Source organism: Lissotriton helveticus, chromosome 3_1, assembly GCF_964261635.1.
Source record: "Lissotriton helveticus chromosome 3_1, aLisHel1.1, whole genome shotgun sequence".
NCBI lineage: Eukaryota > Metazoa > Chordata > Amphibia > Caudata > Salamandridae > Lissotriton > Lissotriton helveticus.
In genome coordinates, this window is record NC_136061.1 from 2,095,210,897 (window position 1) to 2,095,233,269 (window position 22,373).

A 22,373-nucleotide genomic window follows, 5' to 3' on the forward strand; every position below is an offset into this window, starting at 1 on the left:
ATACCACCGGTGTGCTGTGCATAAATGTTTGTTAGTGCCCCCAATGACCACCTCTTCCATGGATTCCCTTATTACCAGCCTTTAAGATGCATTTAATTTGATTTACAGCGCCACTCATACCATTGTAGGGTGTCAGAGCACTTTACATCACTTTACATCACACACATTACACAGAGACAATCAATATGTGTGTAAATCACTGTATAGAAAATGTTACATAAGACTAAGGACTACAAGGTGTAGGAGTCGCATGACAACCATACTAGTAGCCCGTATAGTTTTATAGTGATTGGTCTGGAGAAGCACAATACCCGGAATTTAAAACATAATACCATGGTTGGGGGTTCTCCTTAATAATCAGTTGATTTCTGTCCAAAAGAACACTTTTTGGGACATTAGGATAATCAAAGACTGGGGGACGGGGGTGGGGGGGGGGACATAACGCTCTAATTTATACCTTGCAGTTTATATGCAGCTCTTAGATGACAGCTAATAGCTCAGTGTTCCAAGTTAGGATTTTAGCTTATAAACTGCAAGTAACAAAAGGATCTCTCTGACAAAAGCAGTTGCCCACTGACCTATTTACATTATGTGCACTTTGTAAATGTAAATGTAAATGTAGTATACTTGTAAAGCGCACAGCTGCCCCAGCAACGGGGCGTCCCGGCGCTGTATAACTCTGGGGAACCCGTCCTGGCTTTCCCTGTGGGATGGTCCCTTGCTGGGAGTCCCCAAGGTGGAGCCAGGCATCCCCGGAATTGGTGGGGCCGTTGTGGAGATTAGGCAAGCTAATGCCCAGAGTTGCCGAGTGGAACCCCTGATTATAGTAAGCACTGAAGCGAGAATTATCGAGTCCGCTGACCAAGGTCCACGACCCTGCCGCGTCGGGAATTGAACCCTGGTCCCGGGCTGACTTCTGCTCTCAGGCCTGCTGCCTCTAACCAGTGAGCCACACTACATCACTTTGTGATCTGCATGGCGCATGTTCTTTGCAGCCGGTACATTAACCCTCTAAGCTACCTTTCCATGAATCAAAACTTCCAGTAGACAAAATTCTGATCTCTCTCTAGAAAGAACGTTAATCAGCAGAGTCATCATGACATTTTTATTGTTGCCGAAAATTGCTGGAGGCCAGGAAGGAGGCAGCAAGTGTTTTTAAAACCATAATATACTTGCAAACATGATGCCTTCACCTAAAGTCAGCAGCCGGTGTGGTCACACTGATTGCACCGCCCTAGAGCTGGCCCTTCTCAAGGGTCCTGTGACCTCAGTGACTGTTGTTCTAGGGTGTGCTGCTTCATAGGCCTGCCCGCAAGACTGGAGGTGAACTTCAGTATGGATAGTGGTGGACAAGCCTTGAAGGTTAACGTACACTAGTCATGCTAGTGTCCACCCGCTGGTGCGAAGACACCAGGACTTCTAAGGTGTTGCGAAGCCTTCTAAGGTCTAGCATGTAATCGTGCTCTCGCAGGAGAGTGATCTGGTAGGCTGGTTATTAAGGCTGAACCTGGTTCCCAGTTCCAAATTCAGCAGATCTGACCATAGTGCCACATCCTCTCCCCCGCTGAACACTGTACTGCCCCACTGAGAAAAACTCCCACTGTTTTCAACTACAACCTAATTGTTGCCCGCTATAAACACCTGGATGCGCAATTTAAATTACGCACTAGACAAGAGCAATATGCGGCCTACAAAAAAAAAAGTAACAACATCCTGGGAAAAGCAAGCCCTTGTAGGGAACGCAACATTTAGCAAACCATGGGAAATGTAAGCAGGAACATGGTTACCTTAATGCTTTCACACTCACTATTCCGAAATCAGTGAGTGCTTTTGCCTGAAAAGTTAAGGACACGACTACAGGGCCCTGAATGGACCCATTTCAATGGCCATTGCTTATATCCTTACAAAACGTAAGCAGTATGGTAAAAAGACCACATCCCTGGACGCAGAGCCACAGCACACATTTTGTTTTCCAATCCACACATTTATTTTATTTATTTTATTTATTTCGATTTATATAGCGCGTTATAACCCAGGGGTCTCTAAGCGCTTTATCGAGATCAGGGTCCAAACATCGAGTACTGTGGAGAACAACTGTTCATAAAAGAGAAAATTATAAAACACCCCATGCTTGCTGGAAAAGCACTGTTTTTAGTTTTTTTCGGAAGGCCAACAAATTAGTCTCCTTCCGTAATTCAACTGGCAGCTTATTCCAGGCTGTTGGGATCAAATATGAAAAAGCACGTCCACCTACTGTGGCCAATCTACAACGTGGTTGGATAAGAAGAGAGGCGTCAGTGGATCGAAGTGTTCGTGCGGGGCAATAGGGGATAAGGCGAGATTTCATGTACATTGGAGCCTTACCGTACAGGGCTTTGTGAACAATGCACAATCCTTTGAACATCACCCTTTGCTTAACCGGCAGCCAGTGTAGTTCTTGCATAAGGGGAGATGCACGAGTATTCCTTGGTTTTTTAAATTAAATTAAACATTGCAGTACCTCCAGGATTGGTGCACTAGTTCCAGGTCCAGGGAAAACAAAGACAAGAAAACAAAAATAGCGCTTCACTGGTAAACTCTGTGAAAGTGGCGCTAATGTGTTTCAGTGTGAATAAAATCAGTTTGGCCAGTTTGCTACTATGTCTTATTTTATTTAATTATTTATCTATTTTTCATATTTTTTGCCTTTTATTCCCAATGCTGCACTTTGGAATTAAAATGTCAGAAAAATCCGACATTTCCAGCAAAAGAGTCTTTCTTTTTTGGATCCATTTCATAGGGAAGCAAATAAAAAAGGAGAGGAAAGAGTGAGAACCCCGTCTTGAAGTCACGGTTTTCATGGGCGTCCGCAGGGGGGGGCAACGAGGGTCACTCCAGGGGGGGAGGGGGCAAGCGCCCCTCCTTGCCCCCCCCCCCCCTGCGGACGCCCATGATTATCTCTACACTGCTTAATGCACAACCTACGTTTTATACACAATAAATCTTGTTCCTTATCAAATGAAGCAAAACTGGAGCAAAACCAAGCGTATACTGCTTTTGTAAACTACGTACATAAAATTTGCCTGGAGTCAATGGCTTTTTATTCAGGAGATACTTTTGCCATCATTTCTTGTAGTTAAGGAAAGGAAGAATTGTCATATTCATACAATTTGTTCCCAATTCGACATATTTCACAAACCTTTCTCTGTACCAACTCTATAATGGTAAGAGGAGAAAAGCACAGCGTTCCATGATCATGTACATATAATTAACCTGTGCGTAATAGTGATCTGCCGTGAGATCTTCACTCATTTAATCCTCCCTGTACAGAGTGAGATTAATCCATTTGCACTTCCTGATGTTCACGGTGGCAGTTACAGACCCCCTCCCCCTCCCCCCCCCCCCCCCCCAGGGTTGTTTACGATCATTTCCAATACCCACCATTTTTGACTGTCATGGGAGTGTTGCATCTCATGAAAGTGTTCCATTAGTGATGCGCCTAGTACCTTAACACGAATGCGGGAGCAGTTATGTAATATTCTAGTTTTTACCTTTTGTTTTGTCTGGACAACATAGATTTTGGGACACGGACAACTTATGATGTAGATAACATCTGTCCTGTTGCAATTTGTGTGATTATGTAATTTAAATTGATTCCCATTATTTGTGAAATCTATCTGTTCCACTTTTAGGTCACAGGCTTTACAGAATCCACATTTAAAATGACCTAGTAGTGGTGGCAGCATTAGTAGTGCCCGAGTGTTTGGTGCCTCTCTCTCTTTTAGGTATGAAATGACTACACTGTCCCTGATGTTATGTCCTCTTTTAAAGGCAAATAAGGGAGGATATGTTGTCCCTATTTCATCTGCCACAAGGAACCGGTTGTGGTTGATGATATGTTTGATTTCATTACTCCTGTGATTGAATGTGGAGATGCATACTATATGGTTGTCAGATCCTTTATTGAGATTGGTTTGTAATAGCTAGTCTTTATCACCATACCACACTCTTTTCCTAGCTTTTTTCAGAAGACTATGTGGGTAGCCACGCTCACTTAGTCTGGACAGCAACTAGTCCAATTCCTTTAAAAAATCAGCCCTACGTGAACAGTTTCTACGTAATCTCAAACTGTCCGTAGGGCAGATTGTCTGAGATTTCTGGGGTGATTACTGGTATAGCCCAACAGTGTGTTCCTTTCCAGTGGCTTTCTATATAGGGTGGTATATAGCATCTTGTCTTCATGTTTTATCGTAAGATCCAGAAAACGTATCTCCTCTTAATTGTAGGCCATCGTCCGTTGTATGGCTTTTGATTTAGCATTAAGCCAGCCACCGAATGCCTCCAAGGTGGTAGTGTCTCCTGTCCATATGAAGACATCGATTTACCTCTTCCATAGTTATATTCTCTAAGAAAGGGTTATCGGAGCTATAAATGAATCTGTCCTCGTAGCAATCAAGGTACAGATTCAATATGTCTAGGGCGAATCCTGCTCCCATGGCTACTCCCTTGGTTTAATAGTAGAACTCCTTTTGGATTGTGAAGTTCTTGGTCATGGTGACTTCAAGTAAATTGATAAAACTGGTGGGGACCCAGTGGGGTCTTTCCATGTGCTCTAGGACTTCAGAGGCTATCTCAAGGGCTTTTGTCTGTGGAACGCTTGTATAAAGCAAAGCCACACCTGTGGTTACCAGTAGCTGCCTTTCCTTATCGAAGGGGAATCCTTCTACATTGTTGATAACTTCCATTGTGTCTCGGATGCAAGACCTAGTCTTGGGCACCCATGATTGTAAGAAGATGTCAATGACTGATAGGCTGCAAGACCGAGCCACATCTGGACACTATTGGCCTATCGGGGATTGTTCTACAATTTATACACTTCCCAAAGTGCACAAAAATAAAGAGTCCGGGGTTCTTTCTGAATAAGATATCTGAATTCTAGGTCACTGAGGAATTCTTCCTCCAGTCCCTTGGTGGTTAATTGATGGATAAGTTTGGCTATTTCCTTGGTGGGGTCACCTGAAATACGTCTGTAGTTTTCTGTTTGGAACTGACTCTGTATTTCATTACCATAGTTCTCTCTGTTTTGGATAATAATTGAGCCTCCCTTGTCTGTTGGCTTGATAACTACTTCTTGAGTTTTTCTGAGGGTTACTAAGCTTAACCTTTCTTCCTTGCTGATGTTGTGCTTAGGTTATTTCTTTTTATCATATAGTTTAAGTACATCACACATTACCAGTCGTTCAAATGCAAGAGCTTTGCTAGACATCAATTGTGTAGGTGGTGAAAAAGTTGAAGGAGTACGTAGTGGTGTTGCGGGGCATTTGCTTTCATAAGTGGGATTATGATTTTTATGAAAGAAATGCCTCAGTCTTATTCTTCTGAAAAAGCGATGCAACTCCATTTTGGTGCTCCAGCTATTGGAGGGAGCCGTGGGTACGTAACTTAAACCTTTGGTTTAGACTGACAATTCGGTGGACGTAAGGCAATAGCTTGGGAGATTAATCACTGTGCTGGTGCATACAACATTACTGGCGTTGGTTAGGACTCCTGGGAGAAATCACGGTTTCTATTCTCCCACCCTGGCTAGTCTCTTGTAGCTCTACTTCTATGGTCATGGTGTCATTTTCTCTTTCTGCCCGGTCATTGTCGTTAATCGTAGTCTGTGTGGGCCATCTGCTGTCTCCTAAAAAAGGACTTGATGTTGCTTCTGAGGAATTGGGACCCTGATAACTTGCATCTGGTTTTGGTTGTTGTCTTTGTGTTGGAGCTAGTATGTTCATAGCCACTGTCAAGGTTTTGTATTTGTGACTTCCTTGCCTACCTCTGTAAACTAACTGACCCTGGTTGTTTTGTTCGTAATATTCATCCGATAGATAAGGATGTTATTTTCTTGTCATAAGTTCTTATGTCTTTGGCCAGGTTATCCTTCCCACCCTAGCAGGAATGTCTGGCAACGTAACCCAACTTTGCTTATGACATCACATTACACAGGTACTTCACATTACACATGTGACCTTCAGTCCCTCTGAAAGAAATAACATTAGTAAATGCACTACAGGTGCAATAACACCTCTTTATCTCCAGGGGATGCCCTTCTCCAGACATCCCCAACTCCGCTCTTCATCCCTTGGTGCACTTCCCAATACACCCCCAGCTGTAGAACAAAAGTTCCAGCCCAGTAGGTGTTAAAATGTTGGCTGAGCTCTTGAGGGAGTATTCCTTTCAAGTCCCCATGAGACTTAGGCAGGGACTTCCATTTTTGTGCTGGGGGAAACTGCTTTGCTCCTGCAGCTCCCCCTGCACCTTTGCACACATGTGGTGGTCACCCCGTTCTCCTGGGCCCACCACAAGCAGAGGAAACTGTTTGCCCTTGCAGGCCGGTCCTGGCCTGCAAGTCAGTATGGGAACTCTTGCATATTTGAGCAGCAGCTCCCCCGTTGCTTCGGGAGAGCCACGCTGCCCTTTCCTCCTGGCCCTTCTTCTTGGCACTTCCCACCTTGTTTTGTCCTCGGTGGGGGGCCGGGTTCCACCCGGACGCCCAGGTGAGTGTAGGTGGCTCGGGGAGCCACCCCGGCCGCTCTCGCTTATTTTCGGGGGCCCGGTCCCACCCAGGCCCTCTCACCTTCACCTTTCTTCTGTGGGGTCCCAGTCCCATCCGGGTACCCCGCGTGGCTCAATCGGAGGAGGGCAGCCCAGGGAGCCCACCGCCGGTTCCCCGCCCGGCCAGTACCCTCGCATGCTGATGTGGGCGCTAGCCCTGCAGTACTGGTCTCGAAGTTTCCTGCTGGCCCCGCCTGACCACAGGAGTGAGGCGGCACCCTCCCGGCCTCCTCCTCGGGCCTGTAGATGGGGTCCTGGGCCCCCGGAAACCTTTGGGGTAGGGGGCGCGATGGCGCTCCCCTCCATCCAGAGTCTTCGGGGGCCAAGGTGGGCTCCTGGCACCCTTGGTTGGGGTCATTTTCACGGGGAGCGCAATAGCGCTCCCCAACTTTCCTTCAGGACCCGGAAAGGGGGCCCCGCGAGGGGGGGCGTGATACGCTCCCCGCCTCTTCCTCCTCCCCGCCTCTTCCTCCTCCCCGCCTCTTCCTCCTCCCCGCCTCTTCCTCCTCCCCGCCTCTTCCTCCTCCCCGCCTCTTCCTCCTCCCCGCCTCTTCCTCCTCCCCGCCTCTTCCTCCTCCTCCCCGCCTCTTCCTCCTCCTCCCCGCCTCTTCCTCCTCCTCCCCGCCTCTTCCTCCTCCTCCCCGCCTCTTCCTCCTCCTCCCCGCCTCTTCCTCCTCCTCCCCGCCTCTTCCTCCTCCTCCCCGCCTCTTCCTCCTCCTCCCCGCCTCTTCCTCCTCCTCCCCGCCTCTTCCTCCTCCTAATCCCCGCCTCTTCCTCCTCCTAATCCCCGCCTCCTCCTCCTCCTAATCCCCGCCTCCTCCTCCTCCTCCTCCTCCTCCTCCTCCTATTACATTTCTGGATGACCCAAAAGCAGTACAAATGACTTTGAACTCTGCAGAATACTTCTTCTTACACAAGTTAGTGTACTTTAGTGCGTGTCTCGAATTGGAATGCCCTAGGAAAGTGAAACTCGCACATGGGCTCCTCATCTTTCTTCCCAGTGTTTAAAACCTATTCCATGTCACCACCCAATTCTGCATAAATCCTGCTACACCATTCACTTTGTAGCTGCTCCTGAGCTGGGCATGCCAGGAATCTCCTCTGCGCAGCCCGTACACATGTCTGCATGTAACCAGCCTGGTGCCCCTTACTCCAGCTGCTGCACAGCAGACCAGTCAAGCTAGGGTGACACCAGTAAAATCTATATGCAGTCTTTCGTCATGAGTTCACTGTGGGTTAGTCCCAACTTATGAGGCTCTCCCACAGTAAAAAAACAACACATAGGTGCTCAAAAAGAAAAAAATCCAGGCGGCTCAGTGTCGGAACCACCTTTGAAAAACCGTTTCAACAGTGTTTCTTTTTCTTTCTTTAGACACCACAATGACCCCGTGATTTAATAAAACCCAATGGATATCTCAATACAGTGGGATTCCACAAGCAATGTTACACAGTTTCCTGAAGGCACTATGCGAAAGTAATCCATAGGCCAATATCATTTATTATTTTTAAATGGCCTACAATTCCTACAAGTACACTGAATTCATCTGACCAGGGTCATGCGTTTTAGAATCCTGGCGAGCCCCTCCAGGATTGATTGCCTCACACTAAAGAGCAAGCTAGAGCTCCTTGATAGGACCACTGTTTTGGATTCCTTACGAACCATATCTAAGAGGTGAGCATAATTTAGAAGTCTCATACTATAAACTAGTCCAAACATGAGATCTAAATCTTATACATCTTTTCTTGTCATGCAGGCTACACACCATTTATTTTGTCTTGTTCTGAAGACCCACATTTGATGCTCAACTATAGCACAGATTTACCAGGGTCGAATTGTCCAAGCACAATTAGAAGTAGTACATTCCACTGTGACCATTACAAATTGTTTCAAGAAAATTCTAGCTCCCTGTGAGAATATATATTTGTTTTGCACTCCGTGTTTGAATGTTTTTTGTCATTTATTTTTGTATCCAATACATTTGTTATGATGTATGTACGTTATACACATTATTTCACTTAGTCTCACATCCCTCACCAGAACTATTGTGTGTAGTACTTGCTTTTCCATGACTGACCACTTTTGACTAAAATTACAGTATGCCACAATTAATTTGTGCTATTTTACTTGTATCACGAGTTTAGATAATTTTCTCTAGAAACATTTGTTTAGATCCAAATGGAGTAAAGGGATAAATGACTTTGAAGTTACTTGTCTTTGTTATGTTAGATCAAAGTACTAAGATACATGGGGGAACAAAAACGTTTTAATAGCCCTCCTAAACATCAAAAGCTCATCCATTTCACGAATGTAGGGCAGAAGAGATTTCCATAATTTTGCAGCCAGAACCTGGAAGGACCGACCTCCAGCCCTGCACAGCCTGAACCGCGGGACCAACACCAGGTTTTGACCCAATGATCTCCAGGAACGCGAGGGCACGTAAGGCACCAAAAGGTTATCCAGAATCTGGGGGGGGAGGCCAACTTGAGGATTTTGAAGGAAAGGCACAGGGTCTTAAAATGGATCCTCTGTGCCATGGGCAGCCAGCGCAGAGAACGGATGGTACTTTCCGCAGAGCAGAACCTCTGTAAACCTACCAGGGCTCTAGCTGCGGCGTCCTGGACATGTTGCATCCGGGCGATTTCAGCCTGGTTGGCCCCCAACAGGAGCGAACTGGCATAATCAAGTCGAGATAGTATGGATGCCTGTATGACCAGCTGCCTGGTAGAAGCATCGAAGTATCTCAAAATAGGTCCTTGAGCTCGGCTAATGGTACTAGACTAGGTTCTGGCACTGCACGAAAGATACTGCAGCGGGGACAGAACTCTACACCCGACTTCTACGGCGAGAAGCTGCCTGAACTAATAACCGATACTCCGGTTACTACGAATGTGCTAACCACGAATAAAGTACCCAAGCTGAACCCCACTGAGGGTTGGAATTATCACCTCAACAAAAGAACAACAATATTTCGGAGAATAGCCTTGAGAAAGTCGTGGGTTACATTCCCTCAACGACGAAACACGTGTCGGCTGTGACGTCTCCAGAAATAAACCACACCAACAACCCTGAATACAAGGAACTGAATTTCTTTGACTGTATGAATGATGTATGGTGAAAACACATGTGTATTGTTATAACCTCAATACTAAACGTGTGCGAAGGAGCATTAAACTATCTCAAAATAGGTCTCAACCCTCGTAAAATGCCGTAACAGGTGGCCGCCACTTTTTTTGTGTGGCCACAAAAACTGAGGGCAGGATCTAACCAAACCCCCAAGTTTTTTACCTCTGAGACTGGAATAGGAGTTACACCCAGCTCAGGAGGCCACCACATGTCACCCCAGAGATCCGTCCGCTTGCCCACCATCATGACCTCCGTTTTTTTAGCATTAAGCTGGAGACAGTTGGCATTCATCCAGCTAGCTACCGCCAAGAGTCCAGCCCGGAATCTGGGGGCGTCAAGGTCGGAGTCCCCCCTCAGGGCGACCGCCAGCTGCGTGTCGTCAGCATAAGAGACCAAAGTCATGCCCCATTGCTTGACGACAGCCGCCAGCGGTCTCCCATAAAGGTTGAATAATGTGGGACTCAACGACGAACCCTGAGGCACACCCAGCTCCAGCAGATAGAACTTTGACTCAAAAGGCGGGGTGGCAACCTTGAAGGTCGATCCGCAAGAAAGGAGCAAAACCAGTCGAGGGCGGTGCCCGTAACACCTGCCTCACTAAGACGTTGGAGTAGAATCCTGTGCGAGACCGTATCAAACGCGGCACTAAGATCAAGTAGTACCAGTGCCGCAGTCTGACCAAAGTCAAGCACAGAACGAAGATGTTCCGTCATTGAGAGCAAGGCTGTCTCGGTGCTGTGACCAGCAGGAAAGCCGTCCAGGGAAGAATCCAGAATACTTGCACTCACCAGATGTTCAGACAGCACCCCATTCACATAGGCCTCAGCAACTTTCGTGGCCCAGGTGAGGAGAGAAATCGGGCGATAGCTCTCGAGTTTAAGGGGGTCCAGTGTAGCCTTTTTCAGTATGGGTGTCACAACAGCCTGTTTCCATTTAATTGGAAAGTGTAAAGTTAAGTGAGTTGTGGCAGAACCATTGTTGGCTTCATGTGATTGTCCCCAGGTTCTGCATGATACTGGGTATTCCCATTGATAAATACTGAATTTGATGCAGTAGTAGATGATTCCAGCAGCACTACCACTGATAGTGCTTGGAGTAGTGAAAAACCAAAGGTGGTGATGGACGGAGCGTTGACAATACAAACACTCACCCCCAGTCAACTGATCTGGGTTTAATCCATCACCATTCTTTAGCTCACTCCTCCACCCCATTTCAGACATGGCCATATGCAAATCAGTCTTACCCTGTGCCTCATGGGAACAGTCCAGCCCGAACTGCCAAGCCATGTCTTCCCTGGACCGGAATCAAGCTTCCCAGGACCGGTTTCTGGCATTGCAGCTGTCTTCAGCCGGGTTAGCTTGACTCCAGTGGCAAAGTGATCATGGGACTCACGTCTGAGCATACCCTGCCAACTTAGGGCGAACAAAGAAAAACCAAAGGTGGTGTTGGACGGAGCGTTGACAATGCAAACACCCACCCCAGTCAATTGATCTTCGTTTAATCCATCACCGTTCTTTAGCTCACTCCGCCACCCCAGTTCAGACATGGCCATATGCAAATCAGTCTGACCCTGTGCCTCATGGGAACAGTCCAGCCCGAACTGCCAAGCCAAGAACGGTGATGGATTAAACCCAGATTAGTTGACTGGGGGTGAGTGTTTGTATTGTCAACGCTCCGTCCATCACCACCTTTGGTTTTTCAGTGCTTGGAGTAGTGACAGTACCCCAGAAGTAGATTGTGAATATGCAGATGAAGGATACACTGATTGAGGGCTTTGGACTCACCAATGAGGAATGCAGGATGAGGTTCAGGGAGACTTTAACCCGTTCCGTGCTCGTGACGGAACCACTCCGTCACGAGCCACGGGCGCGCTGTGCTAATGACGGAGTGGTTCTGTCACGCCACTGCCGCTCCTCCCACGCTGCATCGATTCCGCGCCTGCACGGCTGAATTGATGAGCGGGCGGGGCCATGACTGAACCACTCCGTCATGAGCACAGCACGCCCGTGGCTCGTGACAGTGGTTCCGTGACGAGCATGGCGGCGCTGCGGGCCACCCTCCCTCCCTCCCAGCGCCGCGCCGGAATTACCGTCGCGGCCAAGGGGTTAAAAAAAACCATTCAGTCCTGGGTAGATTTTTTGTAGACTTCTCAGTGAAAGCACTAGGTGGTTGGTTTAAAGGTGACAAGGTGCAAGATTATGACGTGCTTTATAATCTTATTATGAAAGAGTATCTGTTGAGTAACTGTGTTCCTGTAAAATTACGTCAATACATGGCAGACCTATGTCCACGTTTTCAAGCGTTTAGGAAGAAGGCAGACCACTGGGTCAAGACCAGGATAACCAAGACAACTCATGGTGTGGGTGACCAAAAGAAAAGGGTTACTAAGCCCCCCCTACCCCAGTGAAAGATGGTGACCACTCTAAAACTAAAAACTTCTAAAGGCCCCCAAAAACCTATTCAGGAGGGTGGGTTTCGAGCACCAATACAGTTTAAGGGTGGGTAAGAATTGGGATCCCGAAAAGACTTGGTGCTTTGATTGCAAGGTCAATGGGCACCAACTGGAGACTCTAGCTGTCATAACAAAAAATCTCCCTAGTGCGCCTGCAGTATCAACTGTGGTAAGTCTCCAGATAGGAACCCAGATGAGCCGGACCATGTCAGAGCTCACAAACCACTTTAGTCTCGGAGGATGGGTTAAATGTGGCTGCAAGTAAGGGGAACATATGCCAGTTATTGTTCATATTACTGCAGCCTGTGACTTTTCGAGAACGTTATTTGAAAAAAAGACAAGTACATCCGTAGTTGCACACTCTTCAGTAAGTAACGGAGGGGGTATGGAATCATATTTATTTTTAATGTATAATCAACAAGATAGATTTTTAATGTGCCGTTTTAGGCTCAATTTGTTACCTAATATTTTAGCTTCACGTCTGGTTTTACCCAAATAATTGAGCAGAAGGGTGCTTACGGCTGCGACAATAGGTCTCTGCAGGACACCCTCCATTTTGTACTATTCTGTTCTTTTTATCGAACCCCTCGCCGTAGATTTCTTGTAGGTATTTTTTTTTTTCAGAACAAAATTTTATTAGGTTTTCTTGCTGTTGAAAGAATACAAAGAAGGCACTGCTCTCCAGAAACCAGAGAAACAGTGTGTATATAGATATCCATCACATACCAATTATTCAATCAACATTTCGATATAAATGTCTTACCCTGAACTCCCTACCCCCAAACTCCCTCCCTTATATCCCCCCGCCCGGTACCCACCCCCATCCCCGCACAGTGTCTGAATGGTCCATGGTAAAGAGAATAGGTAAATCATCATCTATGTGTATCGTTTCACCCAGAATCAACAAGCAAATGTTCTGCATCAACAGCCCGTGGCGCCAGTGGTTCCAGCCACAGACCTCTGTAGTCCGCCCATCTCTTCCATATTTTAAAATGTTTTCTGGGGCAGCCCCTGGCCTAAAAAACCGGGCGTTCCAGCCCCATGTTAAAGTCCATGCCCCTCTTCCAAACCTCCACCAAGGGGGCCCTGGTGTCCTTCCAAGCCCGAGCTATCTCTTTTAGCCACCGTAAGGCCCAGGAGCAACAGATGGCGTTTATAGACATTTTCTCCCACTTGTTTCATATAATGGAGAAGGCCCAGCTTCGGTGAACGGGGGAGGTCCCAGCCCAACACCTCCGTCAGACAATCCCACACACCGGTCCAGAACCTCAGCAATCCATCACACCCCAACACCGTGTGCAGAAAGGTGCCAACCGAACAGCCACACCGCAAGCAATCAGGGGAGGCTATCAGACCAGCCCGCCACAGGCGGTCCCTAGTATAGTAGGCCCTATGCAAGTACTTAAATTGAATAAAGCGCAAGCGCACTGCTACTGCTGCCCCCCTTGGGGCCTCCAGGGCTTCTCTCCAGTCCTCCTCTTCCAAGTCCCCTACATCTCCCTCCCATACGGACCGTAACTTATCGAGGGGAGAGGAGCAATGTGTAACGAGAGTTTCTAAATCCCCCATGAATACATTTGCTTCCAGGGGACTGAACTCCGGTAAGGATTCCAAGCCAACCAGAGTGGGGGACAAGGCGTGTCGGAGCTGTAGGTATTTAAAAAATTGAGTACGGGGCATATCATATTCTTCTCGTAATGTTTGAAATGACTTAAGGGTCGTGCTATTCATGACGTGTCCCAACGCCGAAATACCAATCGCATCCCAGCCACTGAATCCTCGTAAGGACGCCAGTGCCGGAAGCCTCCCATTGTGCCACAACGGGGTTTCCCTTGTCAGCGTGTTCCACCACCCCATGCAGCAGAGAGCTCCACGCCACACCTGGAAGACCACCTGGGTAACCATCGGGAGCCTCTTTCTGACGGCCGCCGAATACAAAATAGTGTGCAGCGTGTCTGGATCCATCAGGTATCTCTCCAGGGCATAGGCCGGGTCGCCCCGGTCCCCATACCACCACTAGTTTAGGACCAAAAGCTGCGACGCTTGGTAATAAGACAGGACGTCTGATGTGGCCAGCCCCCCACAATAAGTGGAGAGGAAGCAGGTGCGGAGCACCACTCTTGCCGCCCCACCAGCCCATAAGAACTGGCTCAACGCAGAGTTTACCTGTCGAAACCACTGCGGCGATATAGGATACGGATGGTTTTGTAATTGATAAAGAATACGAGGGAGAGCCACCATCTTGAATATGGCCGAGCGGCCATAGATGTTCAAAGGCATCCTGGACCATGTTTTCATATCAGAACGTACTTTGTCCCAAACAGCACATTGCGGGACCAGGAGACTCCGGGCACATCTGTCAGAAAAACGCCCAGGTACTTAATGCCACCCGCCCCTTCTTGTAGTGCCGTTGCCCAGGAACCTATGCCACCACGCTCCCCCAGCACCCACAGCTTTAATTTTTGTACATTTAAGTGGAGACCAGACACTTCGCCAAATATTCGCATTATTTCAAGAACCCTGAGGCTCTGATCTATTTAGGTCCGTACGGAAGAAAAGAACGTCATCGGCGTAGAGCGCGATTCTATCAGACGGCCCCGCCTCCCACTCAACACCTCGCAGATGTGCGTCCATCCGCACCCACGCCGCCAACGGCTCCATGGCCAGGGCAAATAAATAGGGCGAAAGGGGGCAGCCCTGCCGGTTGCCTCGACCTATAGGGAAGGGGCTGGAGACTGCCCCCGCCACTCTCACAGATGCCGTCAGATCCATATACAGTAGCTGTATGTACGAGAGGAAATGCGGTCCAAGATTTAGGCGAGACAGGAGCGCTCGGAGATATATCCAACTCAGCGAATCGAAAGCTCTATCAATATCGGCAAGGAGAAGTGCCGCCGGAATCTCAGCTGCCCGCGCCGCCTCCACCACCAACTGCGCGCGTCTGATGTAGTCTCGTTGCCCTGTGGGGCATAAACCCGGCATGATCCGGGTGGACCAAGTCTGAGATGTATGGGTGGAGACGATTAGCCAAGGCCTTTGCCAGGATTTTCGCCTCAACATTCAGAAGCGAAATCGGTCGGTATGATTCAGGACGTTCCGGGGGCCTCCCAGGTTTACAGAAGACCACAACCTCCGCATGCCGCCAGTCCGCCGGTAGGCGGCCACATTCTCTAGCCGCCTCTAGCGCCTTTCTATAGCGCATCCCCAGCTGGAGATGAAACGTTTTCATAAACTTGCACGGGAAGCCGTTGGGCCCGGGGGCCTTTCCAGTATTCAGTTCCCCCAGCGCTGCTCCTAGCTCCTCTGCCGACAGCGGGAGTTCAAGCCGAGCACGGCCTTCATCCGAAAGTGCCCTGGGTGGAAGGTCCGCAAGGAATTTATCGACCTCTTCTGGAAGTGACTCCCGGGAGGTGTATTGAGCCGCATTGTAATGTGCAAAGTTAGCAGCCAGGACCTCGGGGGCAGTCACAGGATCCCCCGCCTCATCCCGGAGTCCCAGTAGGGACTGTGCCTGGAAAGCACCTTGGCAGAGCCTATACAGCATGGTGCTGGATTTGTCACCCCATTGGTATATCCTACTCTGCGTAGCCAGCCATAGTTGACAAGCCTCATCTAGTAATAGAGAGGTGTATGACTGCTGTAATTGTAGCAATTGTCCTACAGCATCAACACTCCCCTCCGAAGCACACTCCGCCTCTAAATTGCGGACCTGATCCGCCACCTCCTCTATGGCACCCCTGCGGGTCCTACGGTCTGCAGCACATCAAGCAATGTCTACGCCTCGAAGCACAGGTTTCAGGGCCTCCCACAGGGTCATGGCATCGGGCCTATCGTTGTCGTCCCAGTAGTGAGCTATGGCCTCTCTCATATGCGACTGGTAATTGTCTTGTTGCAGATACCACGTGGAGAGGCGCCATCGAAAAGGCTGCCGCCTCCTATCCAATATCAAGTCTACCATTATCGGGTAATGATCCGACAGGCCACGCGGGAGTATGGACGTAGAGCTCACCCTCCCAATCCAGGGTTGAGGAATGAACAGGTAGTCGATTCTAGAGAAGGATTTGTGGACAGTAGAGACATAAGTGAATTCACGGCTATGAGTATGCTGGTATCGCCATGCGTCTATCCAACCCATTCCCCGCACCAAGCTGCTCAATTTAGTGGGAGTTTCCGCAACCAGACCCCCTCCGGGCCTACAGCGGTCCATCCGCCCATTCATCACGTCATTCCAGTCACCACCCACTATCGTCAACACACTTGGGATTTCGGCCCAAATATCAAACAGCCTTTCTATAAGGGCCTCTTGCAGCGGTGGCGGAGCATACACACTGCCAAACACCATGGGCTCATCACCCACCATTCCCTTAATGAAAACAAATCTGCCATGGGCATCTATCCATTGCGTCTCATGTGTATAAGACACCCTACGATGTATCAGAACTGCGACCCCCCCAGGACCCTCTCGCAAAGCCAGCATGAAATACCTGATTATAACCATACCTTTGTAAGCTAAGGGTTTTGGTTCCCAGGAGGTGCGTCTCTTGTAAGAGCAGCACATCTGCCTTCTCCCTCTTCCCTAGCCGCAAGACTGCACCCCCTTAACTTTGTCAAGCATCCCCCTCACATTCCAGCTCATAATCCGCAGCGATGCCCGTGGGAGGCCCGTCTCGTGTACATCAGCCGCCATCCACAGGCCAAAGTGTCAGGGTGCTGGGTGTCCGAGGCCACACACAGACATAAGTTCAACCAGGCTCGCATGGACACTGTGCTAATGCGAACTACCCCAACCCCCCAACTCCCCCATACCTCCCCTCCACCCCGGTCCCCCCCGACCTCCCTCCACTCCAACCCCGCCCCAAACTGTGCCCACAACTCCCCCTTCATCCCCCCACCCCATACCTCAGCAACATTGAAGTACCTGTCGCGGTGCAGATGATCCCCCACCCTCCAACGGGAGGTCAGAGACCAACTACGCCAATGGATCCCACCCAACTACCCACCTGATCATAGCCCACCCCTTACCCAACTTACTAAGCAAACTTCGGGGGTATACCCGCCCTCTCTCAGCATCCCCCGACCCATGTCCCACCTACAGACATTCACTGATAAGCAAAAGTTCAGGTGGTGTGTCTTCAAGAAGCATTATCGTCCCCTGCGCCATCACGGTCAACAGCCACTGGGGGTCTCTGCGTCCGACGGACTCAAAGTAACAGAAGGCCTCAGAGCTTCAGGATTTGAGTCAGCCGCTTCAGTGTCCTCCGTCGCCACCTCCTGAGGAGGTGGGCGCTTCTGGGAGCGCGATCTCCAGTTGCTCCTACTCCGCGATCATCGGGGAGTCCTTGGGTGTCCCGCCGTGGATGACGAGTCAGAATCACGTCTCGGAGGGGTATGCACTTTAACTCGAACCGTCTCATCTGTCCATGCAAAGACCTCCTCCGGAGAATTAAAGAACTGGGTGCAGGACTGGAACACCACCCGCAGGCAGGCCGGATAAAGCAGGGCATACTGGATCTTGAGTTCTCGCAGTCGCGCTTTAGCTGCAGTGAAGGACTGTCGTTGCTGCTGCACTAGCCTAGTGTAGTCCGGAAATATCAGAATTTTGTGGTTCTCGTACATTAGAGGTTCTTTGGCGCGGGCTTGTCGCAAGATAGTGTCTCAATCATGATAATTGAGCAGTTTGGCATTCACTGGTCGGGGGCGAGCCCCCACTAGTGGCTTCGGAAGAAGTGCGCGATGTGCCCCCTCCACGACAAAGCAGCGCGAGAGGGACTCCGGGTGAAGCCACCCCTCCAGCCACTGGGTCAGGAAAGCATCCATGTTGCCTTTCTCACTGTCCTCCGGAAATCCCACAAACCGCAGGTTGTTCCTCCGGGCCCGTCCTTCTGCATCCTCAACCCGGAGGTCAAGCCCCTTTTGAATCCCTTCCATAGCAGCCACCTTCTTCTTAAGGATCACCACATCATCTTCCACCTCCGTGATTCTGGTTTCTGTTTCGGTGATGCGGGCGACAGCGTTAAGTAAATCTTTTCGGAGCAAGGTCACAGCCCCGACAGCCCCAATTTTTGCGTCCAGCATGTCCCTTGATTGTGTAATAGATGCCATCAGCGCCGCATTATCCGGTCCCGAGCTCTGTTGGCCACCGGGTGCCCCTGCACCCCCGCCCGGCCTTGCTAATTTGTCCATCGGGCCCTGTTTCGTGGTGCCGCCGCTGTTACCGCCCCTCGTCATGTTGAACTTCGGGTGCAAGGAAGAGCTCAGGCAGGCCGTGGGGTGTCCGGGAAGCGCCTCCCCCTCCAGACTGGGAACACCGATCAGATCTCCGCCGCTCCTTCGAGGTCTGGGGGGGAGCGCACTCTTCCCAGGGGGCCGGCGCGCTAACTCGCATTAGATTGAAGTCTCACAGTATTAGCGCCTGTACCTTGTCCCCAGTGGCGGACACACACCCAGCCTCTGGTCAGGAGCTATTAGCCGCTGCAGCGTTATGCGCTTCCCAGCAGGAGTCCACACCGCACACCTCAGGGCTCATAGGAGACAATTCGAACTCCCCTCCATCCGCCCCAAAGTCGTCACCCAAGCCACTGTCGGAGCCTAGCTGCCGGCCATGCACTGCTCAGTTTCGATGGGGAGGGGGGGGGTCCCCTCTCCGCTGCCCGATGTAGCCGCCGAACGGGGGGCCCGCCAGAATATTGCCGCGGTTCACCGGACTCAGCCGCCACACACAGCCAACACGCTCCTCGCCTCAGCAATCATGGGGAGGATAGATGATAGGTGGGGGGGCGAGGGGGGTGAAAGCAAACAGGCAAAGGTTTACCAGAAAATATTTTAACTATGGAACATCTCTGATAACATTGATTCTTCAGTCACAGATCAGAACTTCAACAAAAAGTATAGTCCTGTAAGGATTGGTACTCTTAGGAAAGAGTGAGTCCATGGCTCAAGAATTCTCCAGATTCAGCCTCATGCCTGGGAATATTCTAAAGGTGAGTAATATGATTTTGGAGTATCCAACCAAGTGTTATGGAAGGTAGTAACCTGGTTATCCCTCGGTCTTCATTTCTACATCTCGCCTTACTTTCCAAAATTCAGAAGTGATATTTATAGTAATTTCGGTCTACCTAGGCTTGTGTCCGGTCTAATTAAACTATATTTTGTTCACAATCTCTGAATTGTTGGCAGAGTTGAAAACACCTTGTGAAGGGTTCTTTTGGTTTACCTATATTTAGACTAGAAACAATGAAGATGTCAGTACCTTTCACTTTCATCTAGAGGTTATATTCTTTGGGTATATTTTTTTCTTTTAACTACTTGCAGTATAGATGCCATTCAGCTGCCTTTAGGCAGCAGGCTCTTCTGCAGTGGTAGAGCAGCAGGACACCCAGCCAATCTTATCCCTCCAAAACTGGTGTGGTTTTTCCCTAAACACCAGTGTCATTAAGCTTCATTTTTCTAATCATAGTTTGCGCCACTCATATATTCTGCATGTGAAGTGCTCAATGACCCTTTTATATTGGGGGGGAAAAAACAAATTTTGTTTTCTCCTGCAGCTGAAGGAGGATTTGGTGGCTCGAATTATTGCATGGGAGGAAGAACAGCTTCAGGTGTTTGTAATTAATGAGCAGAGATTCATGGATTCTGTGTTGGAACAATGGCAAAGGTCGCAGAATCTGATTGTGGAAAGGAGACTGAGGGTAAGTCAACTAAGAAATATTCTTTGGATTCATAACTTGTGCCTCCTGAAGTTTCTAGTTCTAGTAAAAAACCGGAGTGATCTTTCCCAGCTTTATGGCACAGGGATACTTGCTCAAAAGTTTTAGAATCCTTCATGTTTATTTGTAATGCCTATTTTTGACAAGCATTGGCAAAGCCTATAGGTCTCTCCTATGGGGGAGCTATTGGCTTTGGCAATTGGGTGGTGGGTAAATAACAGAACTGTTAAAAATGCTATGAAGCAGCCAGCACTGGATGATTCATAGATTTTTTTTTTTCCTTCAGTCCTGTAGCAGTGGAAGGGGGTCATGAGGGGTGGTACAGACTGTGGCTGGTGGGTAGGGAGAAGAACAAGCATTTGCAATGCAATAGGTCTCGCATTTGTGAGAGTTTGAGCTGTTGGCATTGTAAATGACAATGCCTTTTATTTACGTCTTGGTTTTTAAAACCTAAATGAAAGGAATTGCCATTTACAATGCCAATAGCTCCAACTCATTCTGTTCTGGGATTGAACGTGCAAATAAAAATGAAGGGAATGGTGGGGAAACCGATCAATGGATGGAGACTGTTGATCCAAAATCGTTCTATGTATGTATCTATATATGTATGCATTTTTGGTGTTTTTGTTTTACACAAGGCTGGCGGGTCATTTAAAGCGGTCTCCATTCCACGCCTAGGGCCGAGTTGATCTTCTGTACCGAAATTAAATAGATTGCCAAAAACTAAGTGTGCTCGTTTTCTATTCACAATAAAACAATTTAACGAAATGCACTTTATACTCCAAAATGCAATCCCAATTTCCTTTAGCATTTGCTCAAAAAACACGCAAAGAAATGAGTGCATTTGTATTCCCTCCTGTTAACAAAGTTGCAGATTTTCATCACTTCAAAAATTATATATTTTTAATTAAATGCAACTGCACAAATTAATTTGACAACTTCACGGTTAAAATAAAAATATATCCTTTCCAAGGTGAGTTCGGTAAATCTGTATTTTTCCCCTACTACCTCCGGATGGAGAGTGGGTTTTGGGGTCCAGCCGGCTCCATTACATTATAATACTAACCTTTACTTTTAATGAGCGCGTGTTTTGCTCCAAGGTGATCATTTCCCAAGCAGCAGTGGAGGTGGCTCTGAACATTAGCCATACCATTGATCAAGGGGAAGGCTAATCAGTTCAGCTTTCTTGCTGGCAGCATACCTTTGTGGTCTTGCACATAAAAGTGAAACCTGAGAGGCTCTAGAGTTCCAGGTTCAAAGCCGCTAGTTTTACTACAGGGCTGCATGCACGCTGTGCTGCATCCCCTGTACTTGATCTCCCGTGACCCGGGCAGCGGCGTGGTGACGTAGATGCCGAGCTCCACTCCGTGAGTGGCTAGAGGTCACACGAATTACCTTTTAATGGTCAATAAAATGAAGATGCCTGGTCTAGATTGGTTTTCCTAGGCTTTATTCACCTCTGATTCAAAAAGTAGCTGGGGGCATGGTAACCAAGACACTAGTAAGAAATTGATATTTAATGGCAGGAGAGTGGAGAGTATGTAGCCTAACGGCCAGAGCTGCCGATTTAGGGAGCAGGGTAAACAGGTTCGACCCTCGGCGTCAGCTCAACATCCCGTGATTCTGGGCAAATCACTTAATCTCTCCCTGTTTAACAAAAAGTAAATGTGCCTTGGGTAACGTAACTTGCGCTCATGTAAAGCGCTCCAATACCTTCGGATCGAGTTCCTGTTCTGTAAACCTGAAAAAAAGCGTTAGTCTGAAGTTATCAATGAAACGTAAAAAACAAGCTTCTCTGGGAAAAGTCAGCTGCTCGTTGTGAGAGGGCGGGTGCTGCCCGCGCATGCGCGCTCCGAGCCCCGGCGCCAAAGCGCAGTGCGGCATCTGAAGTCCCGGGTCCCGGGAGGGGGCCCGGGTGAAGACCAGCGCTGCGGAGGAGACACGGAACTGGGGCCCGGGTGAAGACCAGCGCTGCGGAGGAGACACGGAACTGGGGCCCGGGTGAAGACCAGCGCTGCGGAGGAGACGCGCAACATGCCGAAAGAGCCTGGTGAGTGGGAGGGGGGGGTGTACGCGCGTGTGTCTGTGTGTGTTCGAATGTGTCTGTGCATGTGTCTGTGTGCGCGTGAGTCTGCGTGTGTGTATGCAGTGTGTGTGTGCCTGTGTATGCGTGTGGCTGTGTATGTGCCCATGCGTGAGTGTGGCTGTGAGTTTGTGCATGGGAATGAGGCACGAGAGGGGCACGGCGCCGTGCGCGCCCACGAGGTGAAATCTGCGCTCTGCGCTCGTGCCTCTCTCGTGTCCACATTTCCAAATACGGCTGACAATAGGTCTTTCGCTGACGCTCGACCTAAAAAGGGACTGGGCAGAAGGGGATGTATCCCCATTCAAGGTTCCCACTGCAAAAATATATAACGTTTCCATCACTGTTAACTTCAAGCGGCTGTGCTAGGGAAACAACAGTCCAAATAATGCAGACACCCCTACAAAGAGCCTGCATGTGAGTAGACGG

At 48.9% G+C, this 22,373-nt stretch overlaps 1 protein-coding gene across 6 annotated transcripts in view; it reads left to right on the forward strand.

Moving 5' to 3' along the window:
- The window catches only part of LOC144825271 (protein regulator of cytokinesis 1-like), a 1,077,791-nt gene that overhangs the window by 593,808 nt on the left and 461,610 nt on the right, over window positions 1-22,373 (forward strand). For all 6 annotated transcript variants that reach the window (XR_013609370.1, XM_078684109.1, XM_078684108.1 and 3 more), the window contains one exon: window positions 19,700-19,843. Coding sequence is in view for 5 of the 6 variants with exons in the window: in XM_078684109.1 (XP_078540235.1) it covers window positions 19,700-19,843 (144 nt within the window). In the remaining variant the exon portion in view is untranslated. The remainder of the gene's footprint in view (window positions 1-19,699; window positions 19,844-22,373) is intronic.